Below are 15199 nucleotides of genomic sequence, written 5' to 3'. Positions count from 1 at the left end.
TCCATATGCTACACTGTAATCATAATTACTGCAGTAAGAGCTCATGATTTTTAAGCAGTGGAGGATGTGTTGCTGTGGAACAGGAACATAAACATACAGCAAATTATGTAAAAGATTGAGGGGGGACTGAATGGATTTTGGATCAGGCTTCAAAACTAATTGAGAAACATACTGCTGCCGAGTCAGTAACAAGACAAACAACAGTGAGAGACACCAAAATGGATGGAAAAACCAAACAAACAGTAAACTGGTGGAAGAGGAATATAAAGTACATCATGCAAAGCTGTCAGCGTGGTGCTCTCAGCATTGTGCAAGAGGGATGGACTACAGACAGAAGAAACGTATTACCACAGTGGGGTTGAAAAAGTTCTAGAAAATAAGAATATAAAAACTTTATGGGATTTTTCAGTCACTCTTCCTGAAATATAAGCCAAAAGAACAGATTTAGCAGTTGTAGAAAAGGAGAAAGAAGAATACTTTCCTGTGAACTTTTCCACGTATTGAGAATGTTCAGCTAAATGCAAGAAAAAATTGAGAAATAGGATCACTGACTGCAAATCTGCAGTCAATGGGTTCACAAACAGCAAAACCATTTACTTGTGGTGCAGTGGGATTTCCTGTCAGAGATATTAAAACCGTACCGTGTAAACTGGGAACTGATGACTGTGGGTATTTCAACAATACTCACCGGCACCTCTAAAATGCTGAGAAAAGTGGCAATATTCCATGTTTGTCAGTTCTTCATATAGATTACAACTGCATTGACAAGTGGTAATGCTCCCCCACTCATTAACTCCTGCCAAAATTGCCAGCAGTGGAAGGAACTAATGATGATGATAAAGAAAGGGATTAATGAACTTGGAGGGGTGTGTTGGAAAACAGGGATGAAGAGAATCTGGAAGATGTGTCGGCATGGATAAGCATAAAACAACTCTAGATATAGGTGACTAGCTTCAAAGAGGCTAGGGTATCACCATTAGCATTTTTGTTAGGGTATGATTTACAATGCCTAAGGAACATCCAGTGTAAAGAATTGTACTGGGTGTGCATGGCAAGGTTTTGGTAGCAAGGGGGGGCTACAGCGGTGGCTTCTGTGAGAAGCTGCTAGAAGCTTCCCCTATGTCCGACAGAGCCGATGTCAGCCAGCTCCAAGACAGACTCACCACTGGCCAAGGCTGAGCCCATCAGCGATGGTGGTAGCGCCTCTGTGATAACATATTTAAGAAGGGAAAAAAGTTGCAGTGGGCACAGAAACAGCAGCCAGAGAGAGGAGCGAGAACACGTGAGAGAAACAACCCTGCAGGCACCCAGGTCAGTGAAGAAGGAGGGGGAGGAGGTGCTCCAGGCGCCAGAGCAGAGATTCCCCTGCAGCCCGTGGGGAAGACCACGGTGAGGCAGGCTGTCCCCCTGCAGCCCATGGAGGTCCATGGTGGAGCAGATATCCACCTGCAGCCCATGGAAGACCCCACGCCGGAGCAGGGGGATGCCCGAAGGAGGCTGTGACCCCGTGGGAAGCCCGTGCTGGAGCAGGCTCCTGGTAGGACCTATGGACCCATGGAGAGAGAAGCCCATGATGGAGCAGGTTTTCTGGCAGGACTTGTGACCCCGCAGGGGACCCAAGCTGGAGCAGTCTGTGCCTGAAGGGCTGCAGCTCAAGGAAGGGACCCACACTGGAGCAGTTCATGAAGCACTGCAGCCCATGAGAAGGACTCACGTTGGAGAAGTTCGTGGAGGACTGTCTCCCATGGGAGGGACCCCACACTGGAGCAGGGGAAGAGTGTGAGGAGTCCTCCTCTGAAGAGGAAGGAGCGGCAGAGACAACGTGTGATGAACTGACCACAACCCCCATTCCCCGTCCCCCTGTGCTGCTGGAGGGGAGGAGGTAGAGAAAATTTGGACCAGAGTTAAGCCCAGGAAGAAGGGACAGCTGGGGGGAAGGTGTTTTAAGATTTGGTTTTATTTCTCATTATCCTACTCTGATCTGATTAGTAATAAATTAAATTAATTTTTCCTCAAGTCGAGTCTGTTTTGCCTGTGACAGTAATCCGTGAGTGATCTCTCCCTGCCCTTATCTCGACCCATGAGCCTTTCGTTATATTTTCTCTCCCCTGTCGAGCTGAGGAGGGGAGTGATAGAGTGGCTTTGGTGGGCACCTGGGGTCCAGCCATGGTCAACTCACCACAAGTATCTTCAGCCAACACAGGAGATGTCACTACTCTACATTTTGGAGATTACTACATAAACCGTGCCTTTCTAAGAGATTTAAATTTAGGATTTCCTAAATAGTGGCTTCCCTGGTTACTGAGAAGAGATGCTATTAATCAGGTTAGGTCCAGCGCCTTGCCAGCTTTCACAAGTCTAGCACACGCTGAACAGTATCGTCAGTAAGATATCATACATCTTTTTAATTAAAAAATCGATCCTGAGGTTATGCTGCCAAAAAACTTAAAATGCTGCACATTATTTCTTATGTAAAAATTAATCTAAGAAACTATTTAATGAAGAGGTCATATTTTGAGACACGGGTTGTGGCTGCCTCACCAGTCACTGAATGTGCATGCATGTGCTCTGATTTGGAAACAGCAGTTAATCAGCATGGCACCCAGCGCTATGCTTGCTGCTGTCCTCTGCAGCAATGTTAGCAAGCAAGAAAAGAACAAAAGAGAAATATGTTGGGTTTTGTAGCCAAGGAAATAAAGGTCAAGCAAATTTTTAAGCAGCAGCTTTTTTTTAACCTATCTCTTTATGCTCCTGACAACTCAGCACCTGGAATAGTCATGCCTGAAGTTTGAGGAAGTTTCCTCTCCTGCTATGGCACAATTCCAAATGTCACAGAAACATTATAAAGTGTACTGTGTTTTGGAGAAACTTATTGCATTATACTGCAGTAAATTTAGATTCACTGCAGACTCACTCTCTGTAGTATCCTTCTCTTTCCAGTGAACACCCTTCTCCCCCAAACACACACAAACGTATATTTTTGCTCACACCACCCATCTTCTGTGTCTGTACAATGAGCTAATGCAACCTCCCCCCCAGAAAAGGACTGTTGGTTAGGTCTGTGCTTTGCATTGAAGCCTGGTGTCTGTCGCCCCAGGTCGCACCTAGTGAAACTGCCAAAGAAAAACATCAAAATCGACACCTTCCCTTCAAGCTTCCCAGCCTGAGTACCTTTCCTAAATCTGCTTCGACCTCTTCTCGTCAGGAACTGCTGCCTGACTCCCCAGGCAACCACTTGTCCTGCTAATCTAATTTTTAATCAGTCCTTGAACTCTGTCTTAGCATCTTGAACTCATAAAGCAATATGGCTTTGGTATTATTAGTGATTCCTTTGAGCTTGCATGATGGCCCTTGATCCAGCACCAGACTTTAACTATTGTGTGTCTGGGGTTTGCAAAGTGCAGTAGAAGGTTACAGTGAGCAGAGCAGAGTAGTTGATATTAAGTTCGTGATGAAGAAGCTAGTAATTCCTTAAGTCAGAAGACTTTAGACAAACTATTTTACTGAGTCTTGACTAGCACAGATCTAGCCATCATACTTTTCTGAAGGATCCAATTTCTTTGACTCTCTAAGCCCACACTTTGCACTCATGGCTTCCCACTTGCTTTGTAGCTAACACTCCTGTAACTTGAGTTGGGGGCATGACTGTGGATGTCTCTGGTACAGTAATGCAGAGGCTTTTGGTTGAGAAGATGCTCTTCCTTAATAGGATCTTAATTTTTAAGTGTTTTTTCCCTGTATAATGTGTGAATGCTTCTGTGGAGTGAAGTTTCATTCCAACATCTAGGAAATTCTTCTCCAAATAAAATTAGGCCAGAGAATATCAAACATATACTGTTTCTTAAACGTTATTCCACATTTGCCACCAGTGAATTTGGATATTTGAACACGATATTTGACACACACATTTGTGAAAAATCTTCCTGAACATACCTGTAAGCTTTCCTTTGCATCAGAACATTAGCGGTGCTAATTAAAGACATGCCACAGCTTACTTGGACTCTGTAGTACCTGGACCTACTGTTAAATTGTTAAGCAGAAGGGTTACAGTAGTCTGTCGATCCACAGAGTTTAAAATGCATCACTGAGGACCAGAAATGATCTGCAAACACTCCTCACTCCAGCTCACAGAGCAGGGCAACCAGTTCAAGATGAACCAGACACTACTCCATTTCAGGGAGCACATGACAGCTCTCGCTCTGGCATGCATCCCTCCATAACTACATGGCTGTATTTGAATTAACCACAAGAATCCCCAGTCTGACATTGGGAAGGTCATGTCATCAGCATGGTCTCTGTTTATAGTAGATAGATTGCTTACTTATTTACCCTTATATTGCAGCTTTTGTACAAATAAATCTCAAAGTTAAAAATGAGATAATGAAGGACATAAAAGGAACACCGTGTCTGTCTCTGAGGTTAAAGATCAGCCTGAAACAGTCCTCTAAACACAAATTTCCCACAGTTACGGGACTTTTCAAATTGGCTTCCTTTTGCGACTTCTTAATGCAAATCAGTCCTATTTTTACAAAATACTTAAGAATTAGTTGAATCAAAGATGAAACATGTGAGAATAGCTAACTATCTGGTGGTTAGAGATGTTCTTGAGGCAGGACGCTCCAAATAATTATATGCCAAGCAAAATAACATTAATGTGAGACATGGCATCAACACAGGGCACCCATCCTACGACACTCCCACAGGCCATAGATGTGGACACTCTAAGAAAAGGTAAGATGTAGTTTCAGACCCACTCAAGTAGCCGAGGAAACTGAACGAGGCTGGTCGTCCGGCTTTTTCACTGACTTTGTGAATTACAGAGAGATGGAAAGTCCACCATTTTCCCAAGTTTTGTGAATAAAGCTGGTAAATTAAACTGTCTAGCTAACTTGTCCTCATTTAAATAAGTTTTAAGATGACTGAATCTATAGCTACAGTAGAAACTGTTGAAGCAGAAACCTTTCCCAAGCTGATATTGGTGATTCTGATATAATAAACCCCAGTCCTTTCTGTTTCTCCCTTCTGCCTCCATGATTTTTCTCCCATTTTTTTGTCATTCCAAACCAAACAGCAGTCTTCTTTTTAAAACTTACATCTGTTAAATTCTTCCAAAAGAAAGTTGTTCCTATTTGGCAATCATTCCTAAAGAGTATTTTTTTCTTCTTTTAACACTAATAAGAAAGGACAGGGACCCTAAGGTTAGTGTATACTAATGAGATGAATCAGGAGATATGACTGAAATGAGACCCAGTGTGACACAGCTGCCTCCAAAAAAACCTATCACTTGAGCAAAACACACTGGGACAATCTAGTATCTCAATTTCCAGTGCTGTTACCATGGTTTCTATACAAGGACTGGAGAGCATTACAAGTATATTCTTTGTGATGATGAATAAAAGGAATGTTTGAAATAGGATAATAAAATCATGGGTGACCTGTCAGAGACCATTGTGACAGCTACTAGTGACTACTTACATTTGCCTGTGAAACAAGCTAAATAGACAAAAAGTAAATCAATATATTCTAAATACACTGCCTAGCTATTGGGTTTCCCCTGCCTTCCTGTTCTGTTTTGCTGGGGTATAAAAATGATATGGAGAAACAGGAGAGTAGCACAGTTAATACAAACCATTTTGCTGTTCTTGAGAACTGCAAAGACAGCCTGGCAGTCTAGTGTCGGGTCACGCTGTATGTTTTGTTCAACAGAATGGCCTCAGCTCTGTTGTTTTAATCACTGCTGAAACTCAGATTCAGCAAGATGCATGATATTAGTCATGGCTGACATAGTGAATTTATTTACTGAGCTTTACACTATCGGAGTTTGGAAGTAGGTTGGAAAGATCCTGAAGCTAAATGTGAATCATAATTTCAGTTCCAAGCTTTATGCAAATATGCTTGACTCAATTCATCTATGTCATGAAATTCTATCAAGTCATTGAAAATCTTTGCATGTAGAGGCCATGAGGTAAAGTTCTTATGTCTTTGGGTATACTAGACCACAATAAACTCAATTTTCAAAATTAGACATGTTAGTCCTCATCAAACTAATTGAAATACCTATTTTACATGTGGAAAGTAACAAGACTTTCAACTTGACATGTGAAAGCCAAGTAACTGATTTGAATACACATGTCCACATGAAGGACATAAGGATATACCATGGCTGGTTGTACATAACCTGAGCACTTGAAAACTCCCCATATATTTTGTCATTACAATAATTCAGATGCAATTAAAAAATCATCTGATTTTGAAAAGCTGGCCTGTCGATAACAGCTCACAGCAGACAAGCTAGTCTAGTGATTCACTGCTACTGAAAGGGGTCCTTCTGCCTACGACTTTCTCTTTCCATTTCCACCCATTTCCCTGAGCTGACTCCAGGGGAGTCTACCCCCAGAGATGATTAAACTTGTTGATCTGGGCAGAAAATCATGCCATTTTCATTTTTTTTGGATTAGTTCTCTGTGGGCTTATTGAGCTGAGCTCAGCACTTGAGCATGAAGTAAACGCAGCATCTGAGAGAAGGTAAATGGAGAAGACGACGAAAGGGACAAGGTAGAACTTCATTCTTTGATGGTGGTAAGCTACCACATTTTCAGAGGGAACTGCACTCTGTGATTTTTGTATGGCTTCTGGAGCGTATGTTTATGGCATAATTCTCTGAAATTAGTGGGAATTCCTAAAGAAAAAAGTAGTATTGTACTTATCTTACCTTAATTTACCTTGAAGGACTTACCTTAAAGGAGATTTCATACTGCTCTCCTCCCCATATTTCTAATCCCGGGTCATAGCCTCCCAGCTGCCAAAACCATTTCCGGTTAACGGCAAATAGACCTCCAGCCATTACAGGAGACCTGAAGGATGGATAAAACAATACAAACAGTAACGAAGATGTTTGGACCATGTGTGTGCGTGCGTGCGCGCGCCTGTCTGTGTGTTTGTGTGAATGTAGCTGGTCTGGCTTCCAAAACTGCAAAGCTATGGAAGGCATAGACAAAAAGTACTGTAAACAAACAACATTTACCCTTATTCACCCCAAAATGGACTCTAGATGAGAAACAGGCAATGTGATAGACATGTAGATAGATATAGAGCATGGCAGACAGTCATGCACAAACTCCTTTTTTAAAAAAAATCAAATTCTATTCATTACTGAATAAACCTATATAACAGAAAAAGAAAGGGACTCTGGAAACCTGCCAAAGTGTTTAATGTGGTCTCAGTATGCCATGCGAAGTAACTCACATTTGAAAGTCAGCAAAACTTTTCAATTCATTTCAGTCTCATAGGTGCTGGCTAGAGAAGGCAGAAAGGTGACAGCGGACCGCTACAGAGCAGCTGTTGGGAGTTAAACATCTGCTCCTCTACAGCAGCATTTAAAACTCCTAAACTTTGTCTCACAGTGGTAATTTAACTCATAGGCAAATAATTTGCTATGTTTCCATTTATTCCATGAATAAACATGTGGAATTTACTTGGATTAACTCAGCCTTTTCCACAGATAATACAGAAAACACATGGGATATTTAAAGTTAGTGTTAGAGAATATTAATGAAAAATGCATTTTTAATTTCTAAGCAGGAATTTTGTACTGGAAACTAAGCTTTTTTTTTTTTTTCACTACCAAGAAGACCATGTTTCTAATGCAGTAAATACCTTGACAGCTCTCAGGATTTAAATGTTGCTCACTGATTCCTTGAAGTTGTGGTGGCAGGGGGATACAAATGGATCTCCACTGAACAGGAAGGAGACAACAGGCTGAAGAAAGTCCAACCCAACTGCTCAGTTCACTCAGTGCAGGTCAACACTTGCCTTATGAGTTTTAGAGCAAGAGGCTAAAAGGAACACATTCCCGTGGATGGCTGGTCAGCAAAAGAAAAGACACATAACGTAGGAGAGACCTAGATGGCTTCCGGGCAGTGCTTCCTTATCGGAGAACAGACACGAAACTGGATCCTATGCTGTATGCTTTGTAACACTGCAGCCCCTGAGGGAAAATTATCCCACCTAGGGGCATTTTTGTTCTAAATTACTACTGGTGGTTTGTTTGGGGCTACGGAAGCAGATGGTACCATCCCTGAAGAACAAACTGGAAAATAAAAACTTCCCCCTTTGCCACTGATTTAGGATTTGGCAGTGAACTCAGGACAGGTAGGTATCACAGGAATCCATGCGTAAGTTAGAAGTTTATTCAAGAGGACATGAAATTAATGGAACAACATTCTGCCATATTTTCTCTGCCTTAACACTTTTTATATTGCTATCATTTATCCAAGCCAGCGGACAAGATAAAATAGCAAGCAGACAGCTGAGTGGCCTCTGCCACCATTAGGATGCCAGCGAATCCCCACATGCATGAATGTTAGAAAATAATCCTCTCACTTGCATTCATGGTAATGAAAAACATTATGGATATTTTGCCTTTCACTTCTATAAGATAGCTTTTTAAATATATAGATTTTAGATTATATCTTATATTAAACTACCCATTTTCATGACTAGGGAGCTCTGTTTTTAACAGACTAATTCTATTTTCCTTTAGAGATTATATTTTTAAAAGCACATAGAAGCTTTGGGAAACAAAGCTGCAATACTCTAACTGGCAAGGCCGTGCACTGTAGCATACACTGAATGCTAACAGTTTTTTACTTTTATTGACATTTCATACCTCAAGTATTGACTGTTCTTTCCACATATGAATAAAATTCAATGGAGATTTTATTAGAAACCTTCCCTTGGGGATTCTGACTACTACAACACATTTTCAATTCCTACTGAAACAAACCTAATTACAACATGCCCTTTGTGACTTCAAGTTCTAAATAATCAAAACACAATGTCCTTTTATAAAGATGGACTTGCATGGAGAATGCTTATAACTAAATCACTACTGGCAGAAGAAATGAAGTCCCAGAAATCACTGGGGAAATGCAGGATTTGTCTAATTCTCTTAGGTACAATATCTTTCATGAGCATTTCTCTTGACACAGTGAATGGCCTAAGAAAAAGGCAGGTGAATCGGATGGAAGATGAAAAAATCAGAGACTTCAAATTGCAAAATAATTGGCAGATACTTACAAATGATACTTTATAACTAATCTGTAGATTTTCCAGTGATAATACTGAGTAAAGAACCCCCTTGTTATTTAGATGCAAAAGTTCAGAACATTTATTACAATTAGCAAAACTACCAAACAACGACTGAAACAGCAGCAAACTCATAGCTCTTGCACTTACTGAAGAAAAAAGGAAAGAAAAAAGAAATTGCGTGTAATATTGCTCCATTCATTCTTGTTCCACAATATGTTCTGACATTTGTTGTTTTGCAGGAAGAGCAATGGAGAGGACAACCAGGATGGCTTTCTGGTTTTCACTGGAGTGGGATGAGCAATAAGCTGTGTGAACCTGACCACTTGGCACAGGATATATATTCTACTCCATGCCACAAGCAGCTGCTGCTGAATAGGCCTTAAATTATCTCCAAAATATGAAGACAAGAGTCCATTCCTACAATCATGACTGATATGAAAAGTCCTTTTGTAGTCAATAGGATCACTCACACAGATAAGAACTGCCCCGAGCCCAAAGGAGAAGAATTAATCTCTTGTTTAATGGCTTCTGTATAGAAATGTCAAGTATCAAGCTATGTTTGTAGAAGTAATTTGTCATGAAATGTCCTACTTGGGACACTTAAACAATCAGACTTGGGCTACTGTAGTGTAATATTATGTGAGTAATTACAGTGGGAAGCTGTAAAATACTTATAGTCAAAAACTTAAAAGGACAAAGACTCCCAAAATATCAGAAAAGCTGGAAAGGCTAAGGCTGCTAAACTTAAAAAAAGTTATAAAAACCTTCCACATGAGAAGTACTGCACAGACTCACTGACTATACCTAGAAGAACAATATTGCAGTTAAAAGTCAGCTGATCAAAAAATGGCCCAAGAGGTCACAGATTCCTGTGCTGAGACAGAAAAAGAGTTTGATTTAGTGAGACTGCAAAAAGAACCCCCACCCCAACACAAGCCAGCAAAGAATTTTGTAACTTCTCATAATTTACATGCAGAGGAAGAAAAGAGATCATCTATGAATTTTCAAGGTAAGAGAAAGAATGACACGGACTTAAAAGGAGTGTGAAGTTACTTGCATTAGAAGCGACTGTGGTATATTGCAAACAAATGAACTGCATAGCAGGGTCTGGAATCATTACATTGCAAGAGTGATATATACAGTGCACCTAAAGGATTCGTGAAGATGTGAAAAGGAAAGAGGAGCTTTGACAGCATGCACAAAGACACTTAGGAAAGTACCTGTGCTAGATGACGTGTGTAGTAGGTATGCTGATGTTGAGACTGGAAGATGCCCAATGACACATCTATTTAGTGTCGTATGTCAGTAGGTGAACGTAGGTTTTGTGATCTATTATTCAACATAAAGAAAACATTACACTGTGCATTGATCATTGTTGAATTGAGATGATGATGCTGCATACTGGGGCACTTTGGAAAGGGCTGATAGGGATCACCTGCTTGGAACAGCTGAAATTTGGTCATTATAATCGTATCCAGTGAATGGCATATTGCACTATGCATCTCTTTGTATAATCCAGACTGATTAAAGGCTCTGTGCTGACCTACCGAACAGAAACAGATGAGTGCCGAAAAGATGTGTCCACTTCATGCAGAATACGTTAGACAAACTGACCTTCAGTGCCAAACCAACTGGCATGCAGTACAAAAACGGGAGTAAATGTCAGCCCCCATCAGGAGTCAGCGCTGGGTCCTCCTGAGCTTGTGGAGTCATGGATGTGATAGATGAGAAGGAAGGGGTCTGTGTTGCTGCTGGTACAGTGACAGTCCCAGAAATGACTGGTGACCTACTGAGTGCAGCTTTGAGCTGGGCTTGTGCACTTTTTATAGTGAATTTCCATGTCTTGTTAATCAAGGAGAGTGTCACCCCACCCTAGTGATACCACACGAAGGCACCCCAGGAGAGGGAATAAATTCAATTAGCTTGTTTCAGTGGTTACTGCTCCTGGTGCTCTCCACTGTGATTTCTGATACTGTACCAAAGCTTCTTAAAGCAAATAGCAGAAGCTGACACTAATCCTAGATAATAAAAGGTTCTACTAAAACTAAAAATTAAATTCTACGTATGTGTAATGTAAAAGACAGACTTGGTCACTCACATGAAGTGAAGTGAATGCAGAAATAAAAGAAACTGAAATTAAGATGAGTTGATCAACTGGCAAGGAAGTGAAATAGATTAATAAAATAAATGACAAAAATATGAACTTAAAGGTTGCTCCAGCTAAAGATAAATTCAGGGGCAGATTCTATACTGTGCATAGAAAAAGATGTTGATGTAGCTGGAATGAATATGGATCAGATTTACTGAATTTTTCAAGAAGTAAAATAAAAAGTGGAATCTTTTATATACTTAACTCTTTAACGAAATATACTCAAAAATGTATTTTTAAATGTAGTGACTTTTTTACATTTAATATTTCTGTAAGGCACTGGTTTTTTTTATCTTTTATCCATTCTAACAACAGGAGTAATCTCCATGTTTATAAAATCATCAAAATTTAAAAAGTAAAACCTGTATCTGACATTAGCCTATGGGATTTACTCTTTCTTTTTTTCCTCAAGAACAAGCGTCCAGTCTTCTGAACAACTTTTACCCTTGACGAATTTGTGCCCCTGTCTGTACTAAATGATCACATAGGTTTTGCAAACTACTGCGTTCCTGATGTCCACATCATTACCTCCTTACAGAGTCTAGAAACAGTACCTTAAAATATATGGCAACTACATAACAAAAAGCTCTGTCTTAAAGTTGATTTGCTCCCCATAAAAGCTGCCTCCACCCCAGTTCATTCACTGTACATTCAAAGCTGTCACCACAGTACACTTTAAATAGCCAGCTGATTTTTTTCCTGTGTTAACATATGTAACTCTGAAGTCCTGACTGTTTATGGTAAGGTACCCCAGCAATTTTCACAAAGCAAACTGAAGCTACTCTTGTGCAAATTTGAATTTGTAGAGCTGTATCCCACTGTGCAGACTCCTTCTATATATCCAGTTAGTTTCAGTAATCTGTATTCCCTTATTAAACTGTTGTATAATTTTATTGTCACTCCTAAGCAGTTGGGTTATTCTTATGTTAGTTTTCCTTCACTATATCTTTCTAATGAGTTGTTTGCAAAATTCATCATATGTTGATAGATTTAACATGGGTGCACGCTGCCTCCATCTTACCTACAATAAATACCTGTGTATATGCATGCATGTTTCATACATTTCTACTCACTGGCACCCAGTCAACTATTTTACAAGTGATAATTAAATTGTCCTTGAAGAGGCGTAGCACTAAAATTTCACCCATGTTTATTTCTGTGCTAAAAGTTCTCCTGATTTTTTTTTCAGTCTAAAAGAGCACTCACGCATAGGCTAGCACAAAATGACTAACTTTGCAATGATAAGTATCTTGCTTTTTAAGCAGTTCCATTCAAATTCTAGTCAATGTTGACAATGAAATCACTCCTTTCTCCAGAGCAGAGGTGCATTCGGATTTAGCAGAGTTCCATTATGTTTTAACTTAAAGTAACATCTTTCTTGAACAACTCAAACTTGTGAAATGCTAATGTGGCAGGAGAGTGGGTATGTACCCAACAGTACCCACTACTGATGGTAGCTGCTTGTGACAGGTTGTGACAAAGTTACACAAGCTTTTCTTGACTTTCTGCTACTTCCCAGTGCAGAAGGCACTGTCATGCTGGATGAAGATCCGGGCTAATTTACTTTGACTCAGACTTTTGCAGCCTACATCTCCACATAATCAACACTCTCTCCACTAAAATTGCAACAAGGCCTCATTTTGATGCCAAATGTGGCAAATTTCTCATGACCAACAGAGTTCAAAAAATTTGGATAAAAATTTGCACTCTTATGTAGTGACTGTTGTTGGAGATTATGAAAGTGCTACACAATCATCAGTTGGTTTCATTACATGAAACTGGTGCAAGTGGCACCATACCTATATCACTTTTTTTGATATTTAAGCAAATATTTTTACAAGTATGAAAAAGACAGAAAAAGGCATCAGGCTTAGTTTTTACATAACCTATCAGTTCAAATCATATTAAAATAGATCATTGTGCTGAAACATGTAGCAGCCAAGTTGTATTACCTAAACTTAACTCATAAGGGCCTATAGAATTACATTTCATTTTTTAATTAGACTTTTTTTGCGGCGGGGGGGGGGGAATATTAAGATAAAACCCCATTCTTCTCCAATGGACAGCCAGAAAGTCAGCTGCAGAGAGTCAGCTACAAAGAAAGCTCTAAAAACATTTGAGGTTCAGTTTATAAAAATTTGCACTGTGATTTCATCACATGGCTTCTTGGCATATTTTGCATATTTTTCTTAACACATTGCTAAACTTCATTGAAAAAACCATATTGTAAAAGAGTGATAAGCCCTTATGTCGGTAAAGACGTTGAGGCCCATTTAGCCTTCCCTCCCATATTTAGAAAATTAATGAAGCTGTAGAAGAGGTGAGTCAGGTGAGTAGCGATGGAAGACTCTGAAGAGAAGGCTTCCCCCTCTCATAATTACCTCTCATAATCCAAGGAAAATCTATCTGAATTATTGTTAGAAGAGATCTACAGGACTCAGACTAAGGAGGTAGGTCAGCAGAAATGAGCATCCTGAAGCAAAAAGAAAATGAAAGCTTCTGGAAATGTCCTACAGGCGAAGGTGTTCAGAAGGATAAAACTGAGGAGCAAAAGAACAACTGGAATATCATGCTGCAAGTCGTAGTAAAGAGACGGGTCCAATACACAAGCAGTCTTACAAGACTGAGACCTGAGCGCTGTAAAAGCAAGAAAGGGGAGCTGAGAGCAGCACTTCTGCTGAACCACATTCATGTCATGAGCAGACATGGATCTTGGACATACAGAGCTCAACTGCAGCAAAAAAACCTTCAGCCTATTAGTAGGAAGTGAGTAAGAACTGTTGTGGAGAAAAACCCCAACCTCTAAGCCAAATTTAACACAACTCCATCAATTGACAGTACCTTTTCATATTGATGGGTACCATTTCTATTCAAGGTTGTCCCTTGAAAATATAATCTCTGAAAATTAAAGGTAAAAATAAAGATTGATCTAAGGCAAAATATTACCAACTGTCCCTAAAATAGGAATTTACTTTATCCCTCCTGGACTTTGGTAACCTCCACTTTGAAGCATATCTAAAACTAAACACAAAAAAAGATTTTTTTTTTAAGAAAAAGGATATATTCTTTCTTGACTTGTTTACATTCCCAACTATACTAGCTTCTGCAATTAAAGCTAACCCAAGGTCAGAATTCAAACAGGTAAGTAGTGTTTAGCACAGCCTAAGAATTTCAGAAGTGTAGGAAGGCACCCTGTCTCTGATTATTGTGAAAATCCAATTATTTTGATTATGAAAGCACGATGAACCTCCTACTATAATCCCTCTTAATAACCCCTCTGGGTTATTATGAAACATGAGGCTGGAATTTTAAGGCAATGCCAATATTCTAACCTGAGTGTACAACTTATTTTTAAACAGGAAAAATCTGCTCAAGCTAACAAGGAAATCCCTGTCTATGGAAAGTAACACACAGGTAAATTGACATCTCATTTGAGATTAAACTTCTATTTTCAAATAAGGAACAAAGCCAGCATTGTATCTTTAGATTATCCATCCTGGTTGCACAGTAATTCCATCACCACCTCCCAAGCATTAGGGAATAACAACAGTTCATTAAACCCCATCACTACCTTCAAGGATGTTCTCTCCGAATATATGGAGGCAGCAGCTAAACAGAATTACTATCCAATTACAATGTTATCTTCCTCTCTTTAGATGTAGAGGTATAAACCAGAGAACTAGCTTCCTTTTCCAGTGCTTACTTTTGCTTTATTGATTTACTTAAGCCCAGTATAGCATCATACGCAAAGTTTAAAGTCAAGGAGAAATTTTTAAATTTCATTAAAGACGATAAATGATTGCTCTTAAAACAAAGCCACTGGCCTGAACATAGGTTCTTAAAATTTCCAAAATAGTCCTTTAATTCAGACCTTGTTTGCCCAAGAGAAATTCCTAGACAAATAATGATAACAAATCCAAACAGTTGGCAGTCTGCTATTAAAAGTTACAGGTAATTCTG

At 39.7% G+C, this 15199-nt stretch overlaps 1 protein-coding gene across 1 annotated transcript in view; it reads right to left on the bottom strand.

The window, feature by feature from the left end:
* The window catches only part of GALNTL6 (polypeptide N-acetylgalactosaminyltransferase like 6), a 515167-nt gene that overhangs the window by 47641 nt on the left and 452327 nt on the right, over window positions 1–15199 (bottom strand). The window contains exon 7 of the mRNA XM_052779102.1: window positions 6737–6854. Coding sequence (XP_052635062.1) covers window positions 6737–6854 — 118 coding nt within the window. The remainder of the gene's footprint in view (window positions 1–6736; window positions 6855–15199) is intronic.

Source organism: Harpia harpyja, chromosome 2 (genome assembly GCF_026419915.1).
Source record: "Harpia harpyja isolate bHarHar1 chromosome 2, bHarHar1 primary haplotype, whole genome shotgun sequence".
Lineage (NCBI taxonomy): Eukaryota > Metazoa > Chordata > Aves > Accipitriformes > Accipitridae > Harpia > Harpia harpyja.
The sequence above is the reverse complement of the archived record's forward strand: the minus strand, read 5'-3'. Positions and strand labels throughout refer to the sequence as shown.